A 27,286-nucleotide genomic window follows, 5' to 3' on the forward strand; every position below is an offset into this window, starting at 1 on the left:
CACAGAGGTTTAAAGTTACACATTCATACACGAGGAAGAAAGTGTTATGTCATAGTCTTCTTTTTTAAAACATGGGGTCAGAGTCGAGCTCATCTTCCATCCATTTTTAGAGAGAAAGAAGCTAGTTAGGGAGAAAGAAAGGCTAAGAAGCTGTTCTAGAATTTGCTATATTCTGCTTCAAACTGTACTCAAACACAGTGGGACTCTGCACTTTTATGGCCGAGAGGCCCCAGCACTCACAAAACTCTCCTGTTGAAAGAAATCCCCCCCCCCCCTTCACTCATTCCTCCTCTCCCCCATTCATCTGTTCACTTTACATTTTGTATAACCCCCATTCCTCCACTTGGTATCTCTTGAATCCAACTGCACATATACCTCCTCCTTCTATAATCATCCCTTCCTCTCTTTTCCTTGTGTACTTTTTATGCAGTGTATACTTCAATGCAGATGTTGTATACATGTGTATACACTGTATGTGTGTCTCCATCTCCATTATATGCCATCCATATCTATGTAGCATTCACTATCGTTTATCGACACTGTAGTCACCATACAACTATTCCTCTCATCATTATCGCTTATTCCTGTTCTGCAGTGAAAAATCGTACGACTATAATCTCTTGACTCCTTCCCATATTCAGCTCTACTCCTGCCACACCCCACCCATGACCACCCGCCCATCTTGTGGCACAATTCACTCCATGTGGTACAAGAAGTTTTTTTTTTTCTCACTCTGGAGAAATTTGTGATATCAGCATTAAATCGGGAAGAGGAGGTGTGTGGGGGAGGGTGGGTCGGGAAAACTGCTAAAACGAATGATGACGACGACAACAACAATAAAGAGAAATGTCTGTAGTATAAATACAAAAAAGGAAAAGTGCACTATAATGACAATGATTAATATTGCCTGTGAGAAATACTGACCAATAAACAATAATGGAAATAGAGTTGGTGTTTGTGTTCCTTCTTATTGATGAAAAAAATCCAAAAAGCATTCAAGAAAGCTAAAAAAGTAAAAGTTAGTTTGCTAATCAGTGTGTCCAGAAAGTATTCACTGCCTCAGGCTGGCTCATAGATGACAAGAAATGGTAACCAGGACACAGATACACCTGTTTTTGATACTAACATAACGGAGACACGAGAGTACAGTATGGAAGCAATGACAGACACACTGTTTGAAATGGAAACATCCTATAAAATGAAGAATGTGTGTATTTTACTAAATTGAAGGAACTAAACATCAGACACATAATCTGCATTGCCCCATTAAAGGTCATCAGTTTCTCCTGGCTAAAGAAGAAACACAACGATTGTAACATAAAGTTGAAAAGCCAGGATCTGTGATGCATCAGAGGCATGTTTGTTCTCATGGCATAAATAGTTATACATCTGTCAATACACCATTATAATACACCATTATAATACACCATTATAGCTGCAAGTTCCACAGACGTCTTTTTCAGGGGCATGCCTGCTAAATCCCATGAGATAATGTGAAGCCACAATCGGTGTTACAACAGTGCTGCGCCCCAAAATGAAGCATTACTAGAGTGACCCACCTGAAGTTCAAACTTGTCTCCATTAAAAATGTAAACTTATATACAGTACATCTATTAATAAATAGAAAAACAACTTTCACTTTAAATGTAGTTTAGGAAACAACAGGGTCAAGGGATGACAATAGATACTGTTTTACTATTTACCTCAACGCTTCATCTGAAGAAAAAAGAAAGAAAGCAGCAGAATTTGTGGGGGGAAAAAAGAAGAAATGGGATGAAATAAAAGCTTTGGTTGCTGTTACCTGCCTGGTCGCATTTCTTTAAGAAAAAATCGTCCATGTGTAAGAAGAAATGGGCGTGTCTGTGGGAGCGTCCTACGTAATTTCTCGAAGAGCAAATTGAAAGAAGAGCACTCACTCTACTATGAATATGTCCAACAATTTTAGTTTGTACAGCTGAGACATAAAATTCTCTAATATATTCTAATACATATATTCTATTTACTATTATACATAAAGCGTATGCTTGGATGATTTAAATCCCAAAATCATATTTCGGCACTTCATCCTTTTTGTATTTTTAACTTTTCATCAGAGTGGTTCCTCTTTTTAGCTCACCCTATCTTTGCCCGCTGGCACTGATTGCGTTGTTGGCTGAAGACGGGGCTCGACTGAGTGCCTCTGTTGTCGGTTCTAGAAGAAGGGAGGAGCAGTCAAACGATTGTACGGAGCTTTTCATCGAGGTAACTCTTCGAAAAACAGTCCAGGTATAGTTTCATACTATTTAAACCGTCCCTCTTTGAACCGTAGCACTATTTTTCCTCAGGAGAAAGTGCACACGCCCCTTGGTTTACAATGTTTGGTCTTATTCATCGTGGAGTGGGAGATGGTGCTCAGCTTTGAATGGACCACTCTGTGTTAATAAGTAGTGATGTTGCACAGGGATCCAGTGCCTACGGAAGCTCCCTTCCTAATGAATTCTGATAAGGTGTTGCTTTCAGGTTTTGTGTGTGTTATTGGTGGCCTTTTAGGGTTTTCTGTCCGCCCACATAGCATCATAATGATGTGGTGGCGGAGCAGCCCCGTGTTCACATGAACTAGTTCCTTAAACGCAGCTTGTTGATGTCGGCCAGGAGCTGAGGATGACTTCACGCTAACGTTCCCACTGAAATGACACCCTTTGGGTGACACTGAGACCCTACAGCGACTACCGGTGCCGTGAAATACATTTAAATACAAACTTCAGCAACATGCAGGGATACCCTCTACGTTAAAATGAGATTTATCCAATATGAAAGGCTTCAAAGCATCGCTTGCACTTCCCATCAATACGATGTTTACCGGATATTTGAAGTTAATTTGGCTAAAAAGAGTAAAGAATACCAGCGCTTACTAGGTGTTAAAGTCAGTTTAGTCGTTTTATTTCATAAACAAAATGGTAAAGTACTTGTAAGCTACATGAACCCGAGTTCATTAGTTTACAGTGCGGAGCAGGAATTTACGTGTGCTCGTGAACGCGCCTTTCTTCCCGCCGCGCTTGCGCTCGTGTGTGCATTGGGACGTTCTTCTCGCGTGCGCTCCACGCTCCTGCAGGTGAAGCATGTTCTTTCACATTTTACCGACCTCAGGTGAGGAGTCAGCAGCTCTGGTAGCATCACAGGATTATACCAGCGTGTTACACTTCATCTGTTTGCAGCAACCACATTAAACAAGAAAACTTGAATTATTTCAATTCAGCAGATATTACGGCAACACGTTTCTTTAATTTACTTTTTCAATTTATGTCATGAATCACTTTATTTTTTATTTTATTTGTTTAGCACATGTTCAGTACGAGTACAAAAACTGTGCAAGGTGGGAACGAAGCCTTATTAGGCGTGTACAGAGTTCCACACATGGCTGTATCAAATTCAAGACATGCAGGCTAAACAATCAACTGAAGAAAACAACAACAAAAATTGTGTGTTAATTCCAAAAAGAAGAAGGCAGTAAAGACAAATCACGCACAATCAGTACAAAAAAATGGATTAACAAATCTGTCAGAAGAACAAATGCAAAGATCATGAAGACAGAAGGTATTTTATCAGACAATTTTTTGAAAACAGAGAAGGAGAATATTGATTGCAGTGTTGGGCTTAATTAGTGTTGGGCTTAATCAGTTTTCAGAAACTGCTGCAGTCTGTAAATGATTCAACTCTTAACAAAAGATGTCTCTAGTTTTTAGCAGAGACCCTTTAGCTGCTAACATGATGAACATCCAGACACCAGCTTCTGGCAGCGTTCCTGAGGAGTCTTAGTCCATAGCTCATGAACAAACCCCTCCACTTCCTGAATATTCCTGGTTTACCTGCTACAAACACCTTCTTCAGATCCCACTAGAGATTTTCTGTGGATTCAATCAGGTGATTCTTCTAGGTTTTCCTGATGCTTGATGGACTCTGTTTGTCTTCTTGCTGCTGGTTTCCAAGGCAGCAAAGCTGCCCCAGAGCATCACTGAACCACCGCCATGTTTCACTGTTGGTGGTGTTCTATACAGCATCATTCTTGCTGATCCAGAGGTCTGAAAAGTTACAGGATTGATTATGTCGTCCTCAGAATAGCTAATAAAACTTCTGTGTCTGAACTAGATGGCTTTAAGCTTCTGAAGTCCAATTTTCTTGAGTTTTTGAGTCAGCGGTGGTGCAGACATGGAGGATGTAAGAAAATCCAGTTCTTAGAAGAAAGACCTTGTGTAAAAGTTTGAAATTAAGTCTCTGAAAGTTGGCTTGGATCTTTAACAACATGAACATTATAAATGTTTTTTCTTTTTCACCGATCTCTTCAAACTTATTTTGTGTAAGTCTGACACAAGGATTAAATATATTTCTCTTGTAGTAGAGTTTAATTGCTTCGTTACCCAGTGTTTTATTTGGTCCATTGTATCTTCAGGGATTCTTCACACCTGTCTTTACTTCCTTTACTGCTCAACTTTACCTAATACTCTTGGTTCTTGCAGTATTTGAAGGGTAGGCCTAAAGCACCACTTGAAACAACACTGACTAAGACTTAAAGTAGTTGTTGTGTTGTTGAGTGCTGCAGAAGTCTGTGTTTACCTCATCTAATGAAGGCCTCATCTGCATGGAGGTTCATCAGAGCCAGAACACAACGCCCCCTGAGGGACAAAATAATTGCAGGCTGGATAATTAACTGCAAACCACATCAACTATATTGATTCTCTCCACTCTGGATCTCAGTGGAGAGCAAAGAGTTGGGTTAAATGTGGCGTGAGGATGATGATTTGGAGACTTGAAAGGAGTGAGGATGCTGCTCTGCTGTCTGTCAGGTTGATTTCCACGTGTCCAGAGCGCTGGGTAGAGGAGGTGTATGTGGTTGATCATCACCAAATAATTCTTCATGTCGGAGATCTCTTTTGATCTGATGGCTCTGCAATGAAGCAGGTTGAGATGTGACCTGTGTTGGAGAGCAGGGTCATCCAGCAGGGTGACAGCTATTCATCACGCATTCAGAGAAACTAGTTCTCCAGTCTGTCAGAGCTGCTGGGGTCACAATGATGTCATGGTATCATTTCTCAGAAATGAACCACATGGTCTGCAGCTGAACCTTTCATACCTTTCTTCTTTCTTTTTCATTTCTGGCTTCTTTTTGTCAAGCACACAAACACACACGCGCACACACACACACACACAGTTGGCTGTGGGAAGAGGGAAATATGCAGTAAGAATAACTTGCCAGGGCGGTTAGAGGGAAGAGGAAGTGATGATAGAGAGCGATGGTACACGCACTCACTCAATCACATTGTGTGTGTGTGTGTGTGTGTGTGTGTGATCACAGAGATTATATATTGACCTACTTTCTATTGGATGTGTGACACTAACTGGAAACATGTCATCATCCTCCAGTGTGTATCAGTGGCTTGGACTCATCTGCTGCAGCAGAACAGGCGTGTAGACAGTCTGTTACACACACACACACACACACACACACACACACACACACAAATGGTTGACTGACTGACCTAATCTCTGTAGATATTCAGCCTTACACATGACTGGCATGTCTCCATTCAAGTTGTGCTTGTCTGTTCAGCTAGTTTAGCAGTGTGTCAATGCTAAACGTTAGCTTCAGTTGTGTCCAATCTTAGAACATTGAGGAAACAGGACTGTAGGGTTTTGGAAACAAACAAAATGAGCATCAACACTTTCACTTTTCTGTCCAGTCAGTCATTCATTGCTTTGGAAGCCCCATGTGCCTGTCTGAGCCACAACCGCTCCCATCCAAACTAGACGGTATATTGGTATGTCCGTTAAAAGATGTTGAAAAGATAAGATTTCAAGAGAAACCTGCCAGAAAAGGCATCAGAATAAAAGAAATCAGGGGATTGGGTGTTCTGGCCTGCGTAGACCAGAATCAACTGCACGGCCACAGTTTGTGCAGAGAATCAAATAATTTTACTCTTGGACTTAAAATCTTATGAAGTTGTGATAAGTGATATTTCTAACGTTTCCCGTCCCTCGTCAGAGGCAGTAATGTTGGTTATGTATTAACTGGAGCTTCTGTGGCGGTGAAGCGTCCTGCAGGAAGGAGGAGGCTGTTCAGCCCTTCAGAGGAGTTACTGTCAGCACCGTTTAAAACACAGCGTCTCTAGTAAAGGGTTAATCTAGTCGGTCGTGTTCTGCTGCTGCAGGTATGTTTGCTGTTAATTTGTCATCGCTTTTCATACCATTAGGATTTAATGTTCTGTAGTGCTGAGAGCTACTTAAAAAAAAAGTCAAGTAGAATAATTTAGTTTAAATATCTCTAGAGTGGAGACACTAAAACTGCTCTAATGTGGACTCGGCTGTTGGACGCTGTGTTGCTGCTGTAGTTTGAAGCAGCTGAAGTTGAAATAGTTGCGAGAGTTAAATGGGAATAACAATCTACAGATTCACTGTGGATTAAAATGTACTTTTTTAGATATTCTGAAGTTACAGATTAATTTAAGAACCAGCTTATGCCTTTGTCATAAAGTTTTGTGTTATTGTCAGCGGTCCACTAAAACGTGTTTGAGAACACCTGGGGGGATGGAATGCATTCAACAGGTCTTACTTGTATAACTAGCTCATAGATGACTTGGTGAATTACTAACTTTAACTTTTTATTTTTCACTGTTGATACACATTTTAGAAAAATTAAAAACACTTGTTTTCTTTCGTGAAAAGTAAAAGATAGCGTAACTCAGGACCAGAACCTCAGTCATGGAGATCATGGCCCAGAAACGTGCTAGAAGTCTTTCCAGTACACACGGCCTCCAGAATTGTTAGAATGTGATGATGCCGCTTAAGTTCAATGCAGATGATCTCATCCCATTTCCTGTTGAGATTAAAAAACCTCAACAATCCCAGCAAGATAGGAGGTAGGGCCGTAAACCGCTGCCTTGCTAGATGATCCGTAATTGTCTGAAACCATGTCAGGCATTTCTGTCGGTGACCCTTACAGGATCTGATTTGAAAGTCCTTGCACCAGAATGTTGCTGCGCTGGTTGAACGTCTGCAGAGTTCGTTTGAGGGTGTACAGAGTTCAGGGAATGTTAATCGTTCACATCGGATGCACAAGAGTTGTGTTTCAGTCTTTGTCCGTCCAGACTGAGTCAACCAGCAGCAGCAGCCTGGAAACAATAGTTCCATGTCTGTCCCTCTCCAGCGTGGCTTGTTTTCCTTCCCTGCTGTTCCTTCAGGCGCTGCTTTGGAGAACCGGTGTTGTGTTAACAGAAGCTGAGATGATGTGACAAATATTTGCATTGGGTCATGTGTGATTGCTTTAAACTGCTTTTGGCCTTTTCGCCGCACACAAACTTTGGAAGGCAAGCCTTGATGTCTGCTGATGATGCTGCTTCATACCAGACCATAAGACGTCTGTTGGTCTATGAACTGTTAACCTCACGTTTTCCACGTTCTCCAGTGTGATGCTGCAGGTGTAGCTCCCACAGACGCTGACCGGCAGGCTGAATGCTCTGCTTCCCTACAGATCAACATGAATGAACTCCATCACAAGGCTCCATTAGTTTGGCCTCAGTGCAGTGATTTCACTCCTAGCATATAAACATTACATTATAGTCAGAAGGCAACAGTTTATTATGGCGTTCTTGAAAATCAATATATTATAATATGATTCATCCACATGACGCTGAGGAGCCAGAGCTTATGTCATGTGTTTGTACCAAAGTCTCATAGAGCTGAGCAGTGTTTCAGAATGTGAGCAAAACACAAGAGCGAAACCAGCGGATATCATTCCGAGAGGGAACCCGGCGATCACATTTTCCTTTGTTTCCATAGTGATGGCGGAGGCCCACCAGGCGGTGGCGTTCCAGTTCACCATAACGCCCGAAGGCATCGATCTGCAGCTGTCCTACCAGGCCCTGAACCAGATCTACCTATCAGGGGTTCGATCATGGAAGAAGAGACTCAGCCGCATGAGGGTGAGGATGACTGGCGGGATTGTTCCCTTCTTCATGTTTCACATTCATGCCAGCGCTGCATTGGAAACACTGTCCCACAGCCAATCAGTATCAGCGTAGGCAGTTGGCTGTGATGCATGGTGGGTCATACTGGGTCACGGTGCTCGAACATGGTTTGACGACAAACATTTGTGACACTCATCACCTGTATAGAGATGTGTTGTCTCATTTGATTCCACTGGAGAAAGAAAGCTAACTAATGGTGAGATTGGGAAAGGAGCTAACGTTAAAGGAAAAGGCACCTGTCAAAAGAGAAATTTTAGAGAAGTGTTCGTGACTACATGAACAGAAGTGTAGTTACTTGAAGACCGTTTTTGTCAGATGCCCGAGGAGCATTTTGGATACTACATCGATTGTCCCATTCCAGACGGAAACCATAGCTGGACAGACTGTTCATGCTAGCCAGCAAGTGTCTCTCAGAAATCGTTGCCGTTTCCTGTATCGTTCCTGCTGTTTGGACTTTCTGCTCAAAAACATGAAAAAAATATGTTAACTCGGGAATCCATGTATGAATACAGTGTATTCATACATGGATACACTGTATCCATGTATGAATACCCCTATACCCCCTATTCCTAACATAGCAGACGCCTTACGCCATATTGTTCACGTGATTCCTTCTGGCAGATGCTCAGTGATCGGTTGGGTGCTTGATTGACAGGTAGTGGGTGGAGTTGGTGACAGTGTTTTCAAGTGAGCTTATTCAAATATATAGGTGGGGAGATAAAGTGAGGAATGCTGGGCCTTTGCTAACAGGTAGTGACATGTTAACTCTACCATAGAAGGATGACAATCAACACAACGGTAGCCATCAGTGTAACATCAGTGACTTTTGGAGGAGCTTGAAGGCGTGATCATCAGGGTTCACTCAGCAGGAATGACCTCCGTCCGTCTCTGGAGGAGCGTCTGCTCCCAGGAAACGACCCGCTGACGCTGCCTCTCTTCCTCTGTGCTAACAGAACAGTTTGATCAAGGGCGTGTTCCCTGCCAGCCCATCATCGTGGCTGTTTGTCGTCATAGCGATCCTGGCCACCATGTACATGAGGTCAGATCCCAGCATGGGGCTCATCAACAAGATACAGCAGCACCTTCCACTCAGGTAGGCAGACACACGCACACACACACACACACACACACACACACACACACACACACACACACACACGCACGTCTGAGGAGATGACAGTCTGATGTGACGCTGGCGATCCGTGGCGCTGACTCAGTGTTCAGCGTTTGCTGCTGTAACCTGTTAATGAATTTTTTGGTGAATCATTCAACACCTGACATTTGTGTAAACATTCTAAGCACAGTCATTAATCATTCATCTATGCGTGTATCTGAAAAAGAGAAAATTCACTTTGTCCAAATCCAGTTTTATACTTTAACTTGTTTAAAACTTTACTGTTGTTATTATACACATGGTTGGTTTCAATATTTGCCTCTAAAGCCCAATAATCAATCTGTACCTGCTGGAACTACAAACCGGACGTGAATGACAGAGTAATAGTCTCGAGCAAACGTGTGTGTGTGTGTGTGTGTGTGTGGGTGTGTGTGGGTGGGTGTGGCGCTTGCTGTTGAACTCTCCCCTATTTTTTTCTGTCAGATCACCAACTGTGGTGTAGCTGTTGCAACAGTGCCTACTCACTGTCAACCTGGCAGTGACACACACACACACACACACACACACACACACACACACACACACACACACTCTGTTCCATCCTGATATGGGGCGGTGGGCTCATTTTGCTGCTAGACAGGAGCTTTTCTTCTGTTTTCTATGATCCCCCGTCCCCACAGGATCAAATCAGTGAAGGAATCACGTCTCTTATCGTTCTGTTGTCGGTAGACGTCCACGATCTCTACACACTAACTTCACCAAATATTAACAAAGATAATGAGTTGTGCCAGGATTAAATTTTTGTTTCCATTGAAATGTGATCGTGGGCTCTATAAGGTAAACAATACATTCTAGGTTCAAATACTAATGCAGTAGTTTTTCTTTTTAAATATTCAGAAGTTTTAGTTGTTGACTTTTTTATGGGAGATATTTTAAGTTGACTCTGAAGGTTTGGCGCCTTCTCCACAGCAACAATCCACAGTAGTATAGATGTACAGTAGGTCATCTCCTAGTGCAGGGGTGTCAGTCATTTTCACCAAGGGCCACATCAGCATAATGGCTGTCCCTAAAGGGCCAGATGTAACTTATAAATGTAACTAAATGTAACTCAATGTAATGTAACATAAATGTAACTAATCCTTAATGTTAAATAACTGACTTTGTTATTCAAGTTACAAACGTTAGAGTTGCACAGAAAAAATATGTTGTTTCTCTGTTATGACATAAATTATTTTATTTTGTCAGATTATGAAACCCACAGAAGTCCATCAATCAAGGATCAAACATTCCAAGTGAATAAAAAAATAATGACATTAACTTTGAGGCTATTTCAACCTTGACAAAAAACAATCACTTCATTGTGGGAAATGTGGTTTTGGTCAACGCACACTTTTGAGCTATTTATTTTTTGTTCTCGCGGGCCACATAAAATGATGTGGCGGGCCACATTTGGCCCCCAGGCCCAGAGTTTGTCACATATTTTCTAGTGGAATGGCATCAGTAGAATATTTTCTGTTTTCTTGCAAATACTTTTTTTATTTGGTCCAAAAGAATAAAGATGTGACTGAAGTTGTGCTCGGAGATTAATTGGAGCAAAGGGCTCTGGTTATCTGTCTGCACAAGAAAATATGAAGTAATACAAATTTACGTCCAGGTTGTCAGGACCGCTCACCCAGAGTTCAAATTTCAAACTTCCTGGAGCTATAAACAAATTTGTTTGGCAACTGGACAATATTTGGCTCAGAGGCCACTGAGTTCACAATGTGAGGACTTCTTTGACGGCATTACTCAAAACGCAGAAGTCACAGTTGGGGCATTTTCTGTGTAGAGCCTACATATAATAATACCTGAGTGGGATGTTTCTGTAAACATCAGAAAATGGAGCCCTCTCTCGTTCAACCCAGCAAAACCCATGTCAAAATGATAAACATGACAAAAATATGAGTAGCAGCAGTTAGGAGCTGTTGGGTCTAAATCTCGAACATTCACTCAAAAACTGTTCTAAGCTAGACCAGGGTCATCAGACAAAGGCACCCAGAGAGGTTTTAAAGTTTTACCAGCTGCAGCAGGGAGAGACACAGAAGAGATGCACTTGACTTGGTGCAATTCAAAGTAGACTCTGGCTCTGTCCCACCCGGCTGCTTTCTTTTATTAAAAAATGGATAGAGCAGGGTTAGATAAAGACGCGCGCAGGCGTCGTAACAGTTTAGATCACACACAAGGTCGAGAACAATAAGACGTTTTTCTACATGTTGGGAGTTAACTTGTGGTTATCTATGTTGGAACATTTTAATCGTCATCAAGGTTGTAGCTGTCTGCAGTAGGTGATTAACTGGAACAGGATGTGTTTGTTAGTAAATTCGGGTGCAGCACTTCTAAATGTAGATTATGACATTTTAGAAACACACATATACTTCATTTAAATTTTAGCTTATCTTACAGGAGCTTAAAAAATACATCAGTAGAAGGAGTTTGGAACCAGAGCTTCTTATTTTAATGCAAATTGTTAATCATTTTGAAGCCTCTGGATTTTTCTACAGTATGTGGATACATGCAGTTTGCTTGAATACAACATGAACATGAACCTGACACAGGATCTGTAGCACTAAGAAATAACAGAGTAATGATATGAGTCAAAGGTCAGGGTACAAAATGTGTGCTTTAACTTTTTATATTTCACAAATTAAAATTCTACTTTTTCTTTCATCATCATTTTAGGCTTTGTGCACACGTTCTTAATAGAAATCAAATAATGAAATATGAGTTTCAAAGTCATCTGTTCATGTCAGCTGTTCTCAGCTCTGCTGCTGTTTTACCAGCCAGTATTTGTTCTCTCTTCCCCGGTCCAGTCTACACGTGTCGCTCAGCGCCCAGGGTCAGACCATGGTGTCGGCGCTGGTCTTCAGCACTTTGCTGTGGCTCTCCCTCATCCTCGCTCTCAGGTTCTGCCTCAAGCTGCTCCTCTCCTACCACCAATGGATGTTCGAGCAGCACGGCCGAGTTTCCAACGTCACCAAAGTCTGGGTGGTAAGCTGCTACAGCTCCCTCTATGGAGGCTCTGCAGAGGTCAATTCAGGCCATGAACTGAGTTGCCCTGGTTCTAACATCGTGACCAGTTTAATATTACTTTGAAATTAAAAACAGAAAATCAAAAATCAAATTTCATGATCTGTTTTCATCAGACTTTGCTGAGCTTACTGTCGAGAAGGAAGCCTCTGCTGTACAGCTACCAAACGTCTCTACCTCACCAGCCGGTTCCTGCCATCAAAGACACCGTCAGCAGGGTGAGAGGACACGCTGACTTCATGTCTGCTGTGTTAATATCATGGCCTTCATGAGGAGAAGGTCAGGAGGAAGACTAACTATTAAAGACTCATCAGACACTCACTCACTGATGCCCTCTTCTGTCAGTACATGAACTCTGTGCGCCCCCTGCTGACGGATCCAGAGTTTAAACGGATGACTGAACTGGCCCGGGACTTTGAGTCGAACCTGGGAAACCGCCTGCAGCGTTACCTGAAGCTCAAGGCTCTGTGGGCCACCAACTATGTGAGTGTACTCAGTCACACACTAGAGCTCCGTCTGTTTGTCCAGTAATCTGTTAGTAGATCAGGAAGACATTCTGAAAGATTTAAAGGTCATGGAAGGCAAGTGTAACAGATTTGAAGTGCGTAAATATGTATTCTGTTTGTATTATAATAAATCCAATTATTTAATTTACAGAATTTTAACAGATAAAAACTCGGAGTGTGGACGTTACAGCAGGACCTCTGTTAAAATAAGAATGTGGGTTCTGTGACATTGTGAACACAAAACGATCAAATATTCAGGAAAAGAAATGGCTTTTTCCCCCCTTTTTTTAGTCGACAAGTTTCGATTTAAAGTCGAAGATTCATGATGATAGAAGAGGCCACAATATACACATACAGCACTTTTTCCTTTTAGAAGCAAAGTGTTTTACACTGTCTTTCAAGAAGTGGTACAACCTTCAGATCGTTTTGGATACAGTATTTTTTTTTTTACATTAAACTGACAGGTATTTTTATTTTTACCTGTTTTTTAAGTCATTAAGAACCAGCTTGCACGTCCTTGAGCACACAGGTAGTGTTGGAGAACAGGGTGTTTGCTAAATCAGCGTTTGTTGACTTTCTGCTGAGGAATGTGAGTGGAGCTCACCTGTTACTCTTTATCAGTTGTGTTCCGGAAAACTTGTATTTGAGTAGAATTAAGAATTAAGGGCCGTCCAGCGGGTGAATGAGTTTGAGGAATGTTGAAGGATTATACAGTAATCCCTCGCGTATTCACGCTTCAAGATGCCCGGCTTCACCTCATTGCAGATTTTTAGTAGGTGGTCACGTGATACTGTACACACATGCTATTGGCTTACAGTATCCGGAAGTGCGCTGCGTTCCGAAACTCACGGAACGCAGCGCACTTCTTTGTGTCAAAGAAACACTTAAAACCATTTTAAGCAGTTAACCAAATTGAATAGGAAAACATTCTGGTTCAGCAGATCTGGAGTCTGATCTTGTCTCTGTGCTGGAACATTATTGTCATTCACTGCAGACATAACCTGTTGCATCAGAAGTCTTGTAATCGCTCCTTTCCTTCCATGGCAATGCTTTTTTTTTTTTTTTTAAGATCCAGATGATTTGGATTTTTTTCCAAGGCCTGAACTGTTCTTTGGGCCATGTCCTACCTCAAAATGTCATCAAAATGCATTTTAGGTTTTTGAGCCATTCCACTGATCGACAAAGGGATGTTCCTTCACCAGTAAAGATGTGAAATGTACTGGAATTGGTTTTAGGTTTTTTCTTTCTATTTTGTTTCACACAAAGTAGAACGTGTCACCTTGTGGTTTCAGGTCAGCGACTGGTGGGAGGAATACATCTACTTGAGAAGCCGCGGTCCCATCATGGTTAACAGTAACTACTATGGCATGGTAACTATCCTACTATGGAATGGGAACTATCCTCTATAGCTTACAAAAAGACGGCTACAGATTCAGTTTTATCCGTTTTCAGCTTTAAATATAAATATAAGTCGGATCAGATGGACGCCTCTTCATTTCTAAAACTTTTTCATGTGTTATTTGTGTTTGTGTGTTTTCAGGACTTTCTGTATGTGACTCCGACCCCGGTGCAGGCCGCGAGGGCAGGAAACACCATCACCGCTCTGCTGCTCTACCGCCGGAAGGTCAACCGGGAGGAACTCAAACCAGTAAGAGCACACACACCCCTACAGAGCTCATCCACCAATGGGTAAAGTGTGTGTGTGTGTGTGTGTGTGTGTGTGTGTGTGTGTGTGTGTGTGTGTGTGTGATAATAAATATCAATAATGGAGGTGTTTCTGTGTTGCAGAGCCGTGTTCCAGGCACGGTCATTCCTCTGTGTGCTGCTCAGTATGAGAGGATGTTCAACACAACACGCACACCAGGAGAGGAAACCGGTAACACACACTGATGGATCTGAGTGTTTGAACATGAAGCCTGTAGACAAGGAGACCCTCATGCTAAATTAAAAACTTTGTAAAATAGAAGCAATTTAGAGGTAAAAACACAAATGGTTTTATTGTCAGATTTACTTTTGCTTTTTCTCCACAGATGTTCTCCAGCACTGGCAGGACAGTGAGTTTATAGCTGTGTACCATAGGGGGCGCTATTTCCGCCTGTGGGTGTACCGGGCGGGTCGGCTGCTGTCCCCCAGGGAGATCGAGTACCAGATCCAGAAGATCCTGGATGACTCTTCACCCCCACAACCTGGAGAAGACAAGCTGGGGGTGCTGACGGCTGGAGAGAGGTGAGACCAGCGGCCGCGATGGGAACGTGTCCGTTCTGGACAGAGCTGGGGTCTTGGGTGTAGAAGTGTGGTAAAAATCCCAAGTTAGCCAAAGCCCCACCGCCACAGGGCGCTTGTGTTGAAAATGTCATGATGGCGTTCAGTTTGTACCGTATGGATCATGTGTCGCCCCATCCCAGGATTCCGTGGGCTCAGATGAGGAAGCGGTACTTCAGCTCTGGCGTCAACAAGCGAGCACTAGACTACATCGAGAGAGCGGCCTTCTTCGTGACTTTAGATGATGATGAGCAAGGCATGAAGGGAGATGACCCCGTGGGAAACCTGGACCGCTACGCCAAGTCCCTGCTGCATGGAAAATGTTACGACAGGTGAGGAGGAAAGGAATGGGAGGAGAGAAGCATGCTCACCGCACAGGGGCTTCTGGGCTGCGGTTGAACCCAGTGATGTCATGGAAACAACGAAACTAAGGCCCGGTCCACACGATGCCAGAACTTTTTGAAAACGCAACTTTTTTGTGGTGTTTACGCCTTCCGTCCACACGACAACACAGATATCCGGAACGAAAACCCAACTTATTAAAAACGCTGGCTGAGGTGGATTTTTAAAAAAACGCTGGGTCTGCGTTGTCGTGTGAACGGCCTATCCGGAAATTTTTAAAAACGCTGACGTCTTGCCTGCGACAAAAAACCTCTGTGACGTCATATTTATGGGCCCGTGTGTTGTGACGACAAAACACGGAGGATTCCTATTGGATAAAATTTGACTCAATACTGCCACCACATGGTTTGGCATGCTTATAGCCGTCTTCGAAAATGCGCTGCTGCGTTTACGTGTGGACGGAGATTTTTTTGAAAGCTCTGTCGTGTGGACGCGAATCGTTTTCGATGTGTTTTTAAAAAGTTGTGTTTTCAAAAAAATCCGTCGTCATGTGGACGGGGCCTAAGTTAGACTTGAAAGCATTCATGCTTCTGATATGTGGTCTGGAGCTGATCTAATAGAGATCAGTGTTTAAATGGAATGAATCTGGAGGCTGAGGCAGATCATCTGTATATTATACCATAAAATATTACAATAACCACGAAAAGAAGGACCGCACACACGATGTCAGAAGATAAAGTGAAATTACCGTCATGTTGAACTTACTTTTTGGTTTGTGCTGTTCCTCAGCTCAACCTCACAGAGGCGCTAGCGAGCCTCTCAGGCTGATGGTGAGATCCAAACGCAGAACAGAGAATAGTAATGGATTCCATGGGCAGGGTTAGATTTTATTTCCATGTAAACTATCGTTTCTCAGCTTCTGTTTGCGTTAATTTGTGTTTGATTCTAATAGAATGTGGTTGTTAGAACGTATTACGTTATTTGTTTGTGTTCAGAGTCTTGTTTCCTGTCACATCTTGTTTCCTCTCTCCTCCGTGTCTCAGATGGTTCGATAAATCCTTCTCCATTGTCATCTACAAGAATGGGAAGAGTGGACTGAACGCAGAGCACTCCTGGGCCGATGCACCGACAGTTGCTCACCTTTGGGAGGTGTGTGTGTGTGTGTGTGTGTGTGTGTGTGTGCACGTGTGTGTGTGTGTGCACGTGTGTGTGTGTGTGTGATGCTCATCTCTTAGAAATAGAATAATGGTGAAGTTAGACCGTTATGATGTGGTGGGATTACGTTTCTGCTTGAAAACTTTTGATTTGGGGTCAGTGCTGGCTCTCTGGTCTAATTGGTTGGGGGGGGTGAGAGTTTTTCATATATGTTTGGATGTAAGCTTGAGCCTCCGTCTCTCTGCTCCAGTACACCCTGGCCACTGATGCCTTCCAGCTGGGCTACACTGAGGACGGACACTGTAAGGGTGACATCGAGCCCTGTCTCCCCCCACCACAGAGGCTCATCTGGGACATCCCATCTGAGGTGCGTCTTAGATTGGAAGTCTAGAGCATAACTTGATGTGTATAAAGCAAGTCTTTAGTGTAGAAACCTGTTTCAGACGAGTGTACCACCTCTTGTTCCTTTCATCTGGGATTGCAAAACTTTCTCACATCTGCTAAGAGAGATTAAAACATTTCCAATGAAATGACGAATGCGTGTTTTTATACCAATTAAACTGGCCTTGCTTGCTAGAGCCAGGTTCCTGAATGACTGCTGATCATAAACAAGGTCACGCTGTGAAAAGATCATCAGTCATGGTTGTTCAGGAGAGATTTATGAACACAGGATTTCAGCCAACTGGGGGTTACTAAAGCACATTTCTTCTTTTTCTGAAGAAAGTAACCCAAGGAAGGACAGTTATATCAGTTCCGCTTTTTTAATCCTTTCAATATAAACTTTCCAGTCAAAATGTCATCAAGCCGTTTGACCGTTTGTTTGTTAAACACAGCTCTTCAGGACAACTTTGAGAAAATAAATATTAAGTAGTTGTGAAATTTTACAGTTTCAGGTAAGAACTCTGTCACAAAACTAAACTTTGCTGGTCAAAGCGATTGAAGGGATATGAAGCAGCACACGGTCCAGGCGTTGCAGATCAGGGACAGAAATAAAGCTGAGCTTTTGGTCAGAAGTCTGACCTTCACAGGCCAGCCGAATAAATTGACTAACCTCCTGAAGCTGGTCCCCCCACTTTTGATTGCCATCCAGAGTACTTTCTACTTTTGTCTCTAGTATGTGGACATTGGTGATCTCAGCAATTTGGGTTCCATCAGACAGTAAGTGACAATATTAAAAAAAAAAACAGCGTCTGTTTTGATGCACTCTATTATTGAAGATAAGTCTAACATTTACTGGAGTTTCATGACTTTTTGAGTAATCAGCTGCAGGGTCATATTTTCTGTTTCTGGTGTGGACTTGCTATTCCATCGGTATTTGCAGGCATCAAAGGCCAGTGGAGCTCTGGTCTGGATTTAAAGCAGCAGCCAGCCAACATGTGAATCACTGCAGGTTTAGGACTGTCAGTCTGCTATCTGCAGAGAAGAACCAGTTGAAGGATTGGAGGCTTTGGGCCTAATGAGGACGTTACACGAACAAATACAGGGAGGTGCAGTTTACATAAATGTGTCAGCTTTGGTCAAACCAACACACTGAAGGTAAATGAGCAGTGACTTACATGGTTGTGCTTCTGCACGTCAGACCAATCAGGAATATGGTGTGTATTTTAGCTCTACTCCAAGTCTCTGACCCTGACAACGATAAAAGAAAATAATACAGCAGTCTAAGTCACCCATCTGACACGTCAGTGTTTCTTCCTATCTTTAAGTGTTTTATTTATGGCTTCCCTTTTGGGTTCATCTGAAGCTTCTTTTCGCTTTCCTCCAGTACATTTCACCACCAAAGGAATGTTCTCTCAGCACCTTTGACACACACTTAGACCAAAAACAGGAAAACTTGCTTTCAACTTTTCCGTAAAGTTGTTCTGCAAGGTAAAATATTCAACACGTCGAATAATGGATTTCAGTGGCTAATCATAGTTCGTTGGTGGATTGACTGTTTTAATAATCAGGGAGGTCTCCACAGTCAGCTCCTTCCAGTAAAAGATGACGCCTGTGGGCCATCAAGTCGATCACGTCAGAGGACAGACTCATGTTTTTGTTTTTGAGTAATGCAGGTCCCACATAATCAAGTTTTATTTATATAGTGCTTAATCATGACAGCAGACATTTCAAAGCGCTTTGACAGAGAAACCCAACTGAACCCTCCAGAGCAAGCATAAGCGACAGCGGCGGGGAAAAACTCCCTCCATGAGGAAGAAACTCTGGGCAGGACCCAGACTCTTTTGGGCGGCCATCCGCCTCGACCGGTTGGGTGGAAAAGAAATCAAAGGAAGACAAGAACAGCATCAGAGAGAGAGAGACAGAGAGAGAGAGACAGATAGGCCAGATAGAGACAGTATCAATATGGTTAAGGTTGCTAAAGTCAAGGCACAATTACAGCTGTGTGGATGACTGTATGGCGGCACGGAGGAAGAAAGGAAGCAGGACCCCAGCCGATGGATAGTTGAGGGGTGGTACTGGTGGGCTTGGAGGATAAGGTGCACAGCACATGGAGAGATGGGGGTGATACTGGTTAACCCGTAACCCGTATGTTAATGGGCTCACAGCGACCACCAGAGCACTGGCTACCCTCACTCTGAGCCTAAAATGGAATTAGATTATAGGAAAACTTTGGCATGACTCATCATCGTCTCTTCACAGTTTTGATCAGTACTATCAGACCGAGAATGTTGACTTGTGTGGAATGGCGTTCCAGACGAAATAGTTTTTCCATGATTATTTTTTTATAAGGCCAGAATCTCTTCCCTCAGGAGCGAAATGAGTTCAGACAAACTCCGGTGGTTGTGTTCTCTAACGATTAGTATTCACATTGGTATGTCTGCTGAACTCCAGTGTAAGAGCAAGAATCTGTGTCGCTGAGAACTTTTTATTTTCAAAAACTTTTAAAGAAAAATTTTTCTTTCTTTTTTTTTTTTTTTTTTAATGGAAGAAGAGTCTAGAAGGAAACACAAAAGCCTGCTGACTATCAGAGGGAGTAAATGAAATAAACAGACACGCCTTCTGAGAGTGAGTTGGGGTGGTTTCCTGCCATAAAAGTCCTGTTGTTCCTGTCAGAGCTGCCGCCTACAGGATGATCGAAGGGGAGGGGAAGAAGGAGACTTGATCTGTCCTGCTGAAGTGTTTCTTTGGTGTTTGTAAGGCGTTCTCCATGACGTTATTCAATGCTGTCTGTCCACTTCTCTTGGTCATGAAGCAGCATGTGTTCTATTCGAGATTTTTATCATACAATCAAACGCACTTTGAACTTGAAAATTGTTTCCAAAGTATTCAGCTGAGTTATGTCCACCTGGCAAAGAGAAATCCTACTCCGTTCACCAAACTGTTTTTCTTCTAGCTTACTTCACGAGAGTGAAGGATGTGGGAGTTCATAGTGCAGCTGTTTGTTTTATTAAGATGGTAGAGATCCATTGCTTTAGTGCAGAACTGTTTCAGCTCTGCGATTGTTATAGATTTTCGTACAGCTATTGAATACTTTGCATGCATTTGCTAATAACTCTAATTCAGTCATTCCCATCAACCTCAGCTGGACTATATTTACTACAAATGTGAGTGTACTAGGACACTGAGCAGAGAGGGTAAACGTGGTGAATGTTAAACGAGTTGTATCTGGTGTGGAACAAGTCTTTCTGTAGAAAACAGATTGAAAAGAAATAGATGAGGCATGATGAGAGAGAAATAAAATTATTTTCTTCTCAAAATCATTTTCATGTCTGCTGTCTGAAGCATGACAGCGATCTAAGTCACATTAACTTGTCACCAGGCTAAACTAAAGATATCCATTCCCACTTCTGTACTGTACTTTATTTAGGAATACATTTCCAATAATATTTGGTTACTACGAAGCTATTCACATTTTTTAAATAATAATAAAATTTTCATTTTCCATGATATTTTAAATTGATTGAGCTGCATATGTCTTTCCTGGAGATGAGTTTATGTGTCCTGTTCTCCACTTTGAGGGGCGGGGCTTACATTAAACATTGATGGAACTTAAAGTAATTAATTCAAACCATAAATATACAGTAGTTACAATATTTGTCAGAAAAACTTGTGTTAACACAACAGATGGACGAACGTATGAGGGGAAAATCATTGAACAAGTTTTACAGTAAACATGCTAACATTGCATTTTTAACTTTACTTTCCGTTTCTTTGTGCATCCTGAAGATGCTTTGAAACGATCTGAAACATGAATGAGCTCCAGGAGGAGTCATCGCTCTCCTTGGCTGCTTTCCTCTTCTGCTTGTTGGCTCCATTTTTGATCACAGCATCTCTTGTGAAAAAATTTCAATCCGACTGGAACATAAAAAAAAGAACCAAGGCTTTTTAAGTCCGAAATTATACAGGCTCCAGGAAAAGGAAGGGCGCTTCAGGAGAAAGTGGCAAACAAGCTTTTACTGAACTGAAAACGTGAACTGAAAGTAGCTCATCTTCTTTCAGTGTTCATTTAAGCAAGAAGCTCTTAAAGTCAGAGGTGTAAAACTGTTTGCTTCCTATTAATTCAAGAGTTTTGATGTTTTTCAATCAAACACGCAGTTATTAATTTATACAAAATGCCCTTGTATATTCACGTGTGCTTTTTCCTTGGACAAAGCCTGGAAACAAAAGCCTTTTTCCTCCACCTTGAAACATCAAATCTCATTGGTCTGATTCCAGTTGTTGAGTCATTTTCTTATCTGCTTGTTTCAGGTCCAGGAGCAGGTCGGCAGGTCTCTGGCTTTGGCCCAGGCAGTGGCAGATGATGTGGACTGTCACGTGTTTCCCTTCAGAGACTTTGGAAAAGGCCGGATCAAGAAGCTACGTATCAGCCCTGATGCATTCATACAGCTCAGCTTACAGCTGGCATACTACAGGGTAAAACATTCACGTCAACACACGAATGTTTGAATGACAGAGTTGATATTGTAATGCATGGCATGAAAACGAAACAATGATCCCGTCCTACAACACCAGTGTTGGTGTTCTATATCTGTGTCCAGCACCAATGTGGAAAATGGTCTCCTGTTGCTCTGCCTTCTCTTCCTGTGATCTCATTATGGAACCTAACTGAAGTTTATACCATGATAAACATTGTTGGCTCTATATAAACTGAGTATATGTTAATATTTTTATTGTTTTTATCAGTCTTGTGGCTTCATCTTTCTCTAAACCACTCCTTCTCTTCCTCCTTCCTCCAGGATCGGGGTGGTTTCTGCCTGACTTATGAAGCGTCAATGACCCGTCTGTTCAGGGAGGGGAGGACCGAGACGGTGCGATCCTGCTCCAACGAGAGTTCTGCCTTCGTCAAAGCTCTGGAGAATGGAGAGGTACCGATAGATTCTGGAAGCTTGAATCAGAAGCGTCTGAGCGGAGCTCCAGGTGCTTCTGATCCAACGTTGCAGAAAAACACGGAAGAGAGTCAACACAAGCATACTGATAAAACACACATAGGTGTTGTCCACCTGGATCAAACCAAATCATGGTTGAGTTTAACAGTGTGCTGACCTTTTTTGTTTCGGTGTTTCACTTTCTTAACAATTACAGTATTTACACCAGGCTGTGTTCACCAATAAGCACAATAAAATAAAAAATTTGAAAAAAACTGAGTATGATTTGAAGAAATCAAAAGTCAACTGAAAAAATTTATGTATATAAATATATACAGGTATGTGTGTATTTCTGAGTGAGAGAGACAATGCTGATGGGACGGTGATGTGAATGAACACACCACACAACGTAACACAAACCTGAACTGTGGTTTAGACTTTAACTTGTTAATAGTTGCTCAGAAGTCAAATCATTTAATGAGTTTGTAGAGTATGTGATTTTATCTTTATAGAATTCAAAGTGTGGTTTTGTTCTCCAGTCAGAGGATCGCTGCAGAAGTCTCTTCCGATTGGCTGCGGAGAACCACCAGAACCTTTATCGAATGGCTATGACCGGCGCTGGAATCGACAGACACCTCTTCTGTCTCTACGTGGTCTCCAAATACCTGGGCGTGGAGTCGCCCTTTCTCAAAGAGGTTAGGGTTCAGCGTGGCTGAGTGCTGCATCGTTCTGCTCTCACGGACAGACAGTCTGTGACGTGAAAACGCTTAAATGATGCGTTGATAACACACTTGTTGTCAAACGTGTTGTCCTGCTCCAGGTTTTGTCGGAGCCTTGGCGCCTCTCCACCAGTCAGACCCCGGTGCAGCAGATGGAGCTGTTTGACCTGAAGAACCACCCCGAATACATATCACTGGGTGGGGGCTTTGGACCTGTAAGTTACACACACACACACACACTTTGTTTTCCAGTGCCCCTTGCTTTCTGACTTACCCCTCAAAGCACGGGTACTAACACACATAATAACTTCAATGTACTATTCAAATTTGAAACATTTTAAGGTCACTTGGGTAGGTATCAGATTTTTGCACTGCTTTTGCCAGAGCGGTCCTCATCACTCACTCAAGCTGCCTCAGGTCTGAAAGCATTCTGGAGATTTCTACCAGGATCTTCTACAAAACAGTTTTTTTTACCCTACAAACTCTACAAACGTACACAGTATTTGAGGCTCTCCTCTGGCAGCGATTGACCCTGACGACCTCTCTGCTCACGGCAGGTTGCTGACGATGGTTATGGGGTTTCATACATCATTGTGGGCGAGGATATGATCAACTTCCACGTATCCTGCAAACACTCCTGCAGTGAGACAGTAAGTGAAGCCTTTACTTCGTCACTGTTTAGGTAAGATACTGAGTGACTAGAACTGGCACTTAGAACACACTGAGTGCCATCAGACACGTGCTGGAGAGATGGCTTATGGGAAAAGGAAGTGCAGACAGAGATATTATTCATCAGATTCCAACGTCAATGGTTCTGAGGGTTCGACCAGAGCGACTGACATGTTTGGATCACTGTTACTGTCCCGATGCATGAACTTGGCTATCTGGTTTCACTTCCTGTTTCCCAATATCAGCATCACGTGTTCAAATTTATGGTTTCAAGAAATAAATCATAACAGATCTCATGTGTTTAAAATTAGACTTTTTATGTGCTAGAGTGAGGATGTAAGATTTTTTAGTGTCGGCATGAACAAACAACCTGACATGTCTACACACGCTATAGCAGACTCTTCCATGTTCAAGAATATTCATATTTCCCAATGTCAAATGAAGGAAGGAAGTAGAAGCAGTTTACATATCGTATCAGATCTGACACAAAGTTCAACAATTATGTAACCTTAGCTTTTGTCATATTTCTTTCATAATTCAAAATGTGATTTTTACACTTTGCAGAACTCGCACAGGTTTGGAGCTCAAATAAGCAAAGCTCTCCAGGACAACTTGGCTCTCTTCTGCCCCGACACCAAAAAGTCCTCGTCTTAGCGTCGCCCGAAGACATAGGAGCGAAGAGGAATATGACAGAAAACATTCACCACACGCAAATATTCCCGTCTTCCCGGCTGACTGTAACAACCAATTATTCAGGACCCCCAAATGTTAATTAAAAAAAAAAAGCAAAATCTGTAAAAGATTTTTTTTTTAAATGAAGTCAGTTAAATCAAAGGGAGATAAAAATCGTAGCGGCGCTTTTTTTTTTCATCTGTTGCCATGTTGACAACAGAATAAACCAGGCACAATGAGGACACAAGGAGCTTTGGGACGTCTTTAGGTAACCGGTGGCTCCGTTGTTCACAGGTTCATTAGAAGCAGCCACACCTCACTTCGAGTTATGATTTGTGTTCCTCGTCTAAAAATGTGCAGTTCAAAGCATTTTCTGTATGAATAGGTGTCGGCAAATACTTCTGACAGCTTTTCAGCATTAATTCTCTGATCTGTTTTGTTTTTGTTATTCTGTTATTAGATTCACGGAGAAGAGATCCTTACTGAAAGAGCATGAAACAGGAAATGGGCTTCTTTGTTGTAGAAAACAAAGTAGATGATTTCTGACTGGTCCACAGACCTCTGATTAAGATAGCTATCATCAATTAATGTCACTTTATTGATACTGATTGATCAGATGGGGCTAGATGTTGATAGACGATGACAGCCCCCAGTCTAACCTTGAACAACAGCCACTATGAAACTTTTCCAGTTGATATGAATCAGCTGATCTCTGGGTAACTCACAAATCGAGTCATTTATAGAAATGCTGATATTTAGCTAAGAGTTATCCTGGTCGGCCAGATTATAAATAACTTTCCAGTAACAGCAGTAAACACCAAATCTCATAGTGAAAGTTAAAGGTGGTGTTTTTAATACGTGTTTACATTGAGTGACGACAGATGTCACTGGTTTTAGGCTCAATTCTTTGACCCTGACTTATATATTAGAATCATCTGTTTGTTGTGCTCCATTGATGCTAAAATCATGTTAACATCAAATCTGGGGTAAAGATGGAGACCTCCACTTTCATTTTCTTAATGGTTACAGATAGGAACGGATCGATTTAAAACAGTGTAATGCCACCAGTAATGGTCGGGGCAGCGTAGGCAGAATACAAGTAAGACACCACAAACGTGTACCAGGATGAAAAGGTTAAGAAAGCGCTCTGTCATGTTACAATGTTTTTAATGACCTCACACACGGCGACTGTGTGACACCGCTGCTTGGCTTTTAACACTTTTTACACACTAGGGGCTTTTTCTCAACCTCCCTTACCTTCATCATTAAGAATCTTTTACTTCTTCACCGTCACCTTGACGCGTAAACATCAACAAGGATCGTAGGAGTGAGAGATGGAGACACCGTGAGAACCAAATGTCTTTTTGTACATAAACCTCGCTGTTGTGGACTCCAAACTGTGCAGAAGAATTCAGAGCAGTGTCACAGATAACTAACCGTTAAATTGCAAATACGTCTTTACGTTGGACATGCCCTGTATTTGTTCTGACGGAGACCAGCTCAACTCTCAATGTAACTGGATGTGACTTACAACCGTGTGTAGAAGGATGGAAGAAAACAGGGAAGGATTTAAAAATGCAAATTTAATTGTTTATATTTCATTTTTATTATCTGTTCAGTTGACTGATTTAATGAGGTGTAGCTATTTTCCGTTCTTGTCAGGATATGCTCCATCTCATCAAGCGCAGTCGTGTTTTTTAATGCTGTTCTAGGAAAGGGTATTCATCCAGCCTTATTGCCTCACCAACACCCTGGAGAACCTCTTGTAAACATTTAGAAATGTGAAAGTCGGACGAAGCCTTCCTCTGTCAGTTCATTTGTGAGCTGTGGAGGGAGGTTAATCAGGTACTTCTCCTTACAGTCTCATTCTGGGTTTTTTAAGCTAAGATACTGAAGAAACACTTTTAGTGCCTGAATTCAGACATTCATTAACAGTTTCAATGCAATTTATTTGATCAATGCAATTCCTAGTGAAAACCTTGTAAAGTTTGTCTCTTTTTTTTTCTTCTCTTTGTTAAGCATGTAATCCATCTGTTACTGTTGGCGTTGTTGTGTGTTCACCATCAGGTTTCTCCCGTTTCCCTCTCATACAGACTTCATGAACTTTTAAGAATTGCAACACCGATTAAATAGTTTTGTGATGATCGCTTTGTTCAACTTCCTCTACATCCCTTCTCATGCTTTGAAGCTATTCCCGTTAAAAAAAAAAATTCCTGCTGGAATAACATCAGGCCACAGCCGCTTCAGTAATCAAGTCTTAAGCTATTGACTGCCAGAGCATCCATTTGTCCTTTTATTTATGATCAACTCTTTCAGGGCTACACAGGACTCTTAAGAGTCTCTTAAACAAGGGCTTCTGATGTTTGGCATTACTCTGTTGGCTCTGATTGGAGCTTTCTCGGGGGCATCAAACACAAAATGCCTCAGCTGGCCTCTGAAGGCAGTCATTGTAATCATGTGACTCCTGATGATGACACCAACTTCCTCAGGCTTTCTACAGTTCGAACGCTGATCCTCTTGCGAAGAACAGCAAAAGTTGACCAGCAGGTTCATATTGCTGTGAGAAAACAAGTTATCAACTTCACCTAATTTGACTTTAGGTTTGACTTTTTTTTTTTTACTGTCTTGTATGTAACCTGTACAACTTCTGTTTTAACTCTTGGTTAATTGCAGAGCTTGAATTTTCTTAAATTTGTGGGTGCTGTAGTTCGTATGCTTTTTGATCTGTGCTGTAAAAGAGGCTCGTTGTGCTTTTCTTTCTCAAACCTATTTAAATGTCATTTGTGGACTGTGAAGAAGGCCTTTAACAGATTGTGATGGCATGTTGAAATAAAGTTATTTACCCTACAGTGATTTACCTTTGAGTAGTTCTTACATTGAATTTTCTTTTCTAAATCAAACCGGAATGTTTAAAACATTATCTCTAAGGTCAAAGTTCTGAAAATGTCCTGCATCGGCGCTGTCGTCCAGGTCCAGAACAAATTTTAATATTCTCTCCTAGTTCAGGAGATTTTTATTTTAATGTAATCTTACACAAGCCAGTCTCAGAAGCTGGTAGTGGACACCAATGGCAGTAGTGCCAAAGAGAATGTTCATGAGGTCACTGATGTAGTCCACACCTCGTCTACGGCCACGCCCCAGGGGTAGAACAGATTTCCCCTGCAGGTCCTTGATGTCGTAGCGCTGTCCTGGGACTGCCTCAGTATTGGTGGTTCCAGAGAGTCCACCTGTTAGTCAAAACCTGGATTCAGGAGAAACGGGACAGCTTTGGCCTCCTTCAAGAGAAGGCCTGCAACCATGTGTCAAAACTGGAGCAGGATGAATGGAATTTTGTAGCAAACAAAGAAATGTGAACTTCTTCAACACAGCTTGCCATTGGCTTTGATGACAGCTTTACAAAGCCTTGGCCTTCTCTCAATGAGCTTCATGAGGTTGTCAACTGAAATGGTTTCCACATCACAGGCGTGCCTTGTCAAGG

At 42.1% G+C, this 27,286-nt stretch overlaps 1 protein-coding gene across 3 annotated transcripts; it reads left to right on the forward strand.

The window, feature by feature from the left end:
* The first annotated feature begins 2,137 nt into the window (after positions 1–2,137).
* Positions 2,138–26,655, forward strand: cpt1a2b (carnitine palmitoyltransferase 1A2b). Of its 3 annotated transcripts, none has more exons than XM_068336184.1 (19): positions 2,138–2,265; positions 7,810–7,952; positions 8,951–9,090; positions 11,961–12,138; positions 12,294–12,395; positions 12,523–12,660; positions 13,976–14,053; positions 14,224–14,331; positions 14,472–14,559; positions 14,714–14,909; positions 15,089–15,277; positions 16,331–16,436; positions 16,693–16,809; positions 21,132–21,296; positions 21,620–21,748; positions 22,288–22,443; positions 22,569–22,682; positions 23,025–23,117; positions 23,701–26,655. In XM_068336184.1, exons 2-19 carry the CDS (start codon positions 7,812–7,814, stop codon positions 23,788–23,790), a joined length of 2,328 nt encoding a protein of 775 aa, XP_068192285.1. In that variant the 5' UTR covers positions 2,138–2,265; positions 7,810–7,811; the 3' UTR covers positions 23,791–26,655. The 3 variants fall into 3 exon arrangements, with proteins under 3 accessions (XP_068192285.1, XP_068192286.1, XP_068192288.1); XM_068336185.1 differs by having other exon boundaries at positions 2,148–2,241; XM_068336187.1 differs by lacking the exon at positions 2,138–2,265 and adding an exon at positions 6,144–6,182.
* Positions 26,656–27,286: the final 631 nt, after the last annotated feature.

This window comes from Antennarius striatus, chromosome 16 (genome assembly GCF_040054535.1).
Source record: "Antennarius striatus isolate MH-2024 chromosome 16, ASM4005453v1, whole genome shotgun sequence".
Classification (NCBI taxonomy): Eukaryota; Metazoa; Chordata; class Actinopteri; order Lophiiformes; family Antennariidae; genus Antennarius; species Antennarius striatus.

Bases quoted from the DNA above. Each gene is read 5' to 3' on its own strand.
- cpt1a2b (XM_068336184.1), top strand. From the start codon at position 7,812: ATGGCGGAGGCCCACCAGGCGGTGGCGTTCCAGTTCACCATAACGCCC. The intron at 9,091-11,960 runs GTAGGCAGACAC...TCCCCGGTCCAG, and splicing joins CAGCAGCACCTTCCACTCAG to TCTACACGTGTCGCTCAGCG. The intron at 14,910-15,088 runs GTGAGACCAGCG...GCCCCATCCCAG, and splicing joins GTGCTGACGGCTGGAGAGAG to GATTCCGTGGGCTCAGATGA.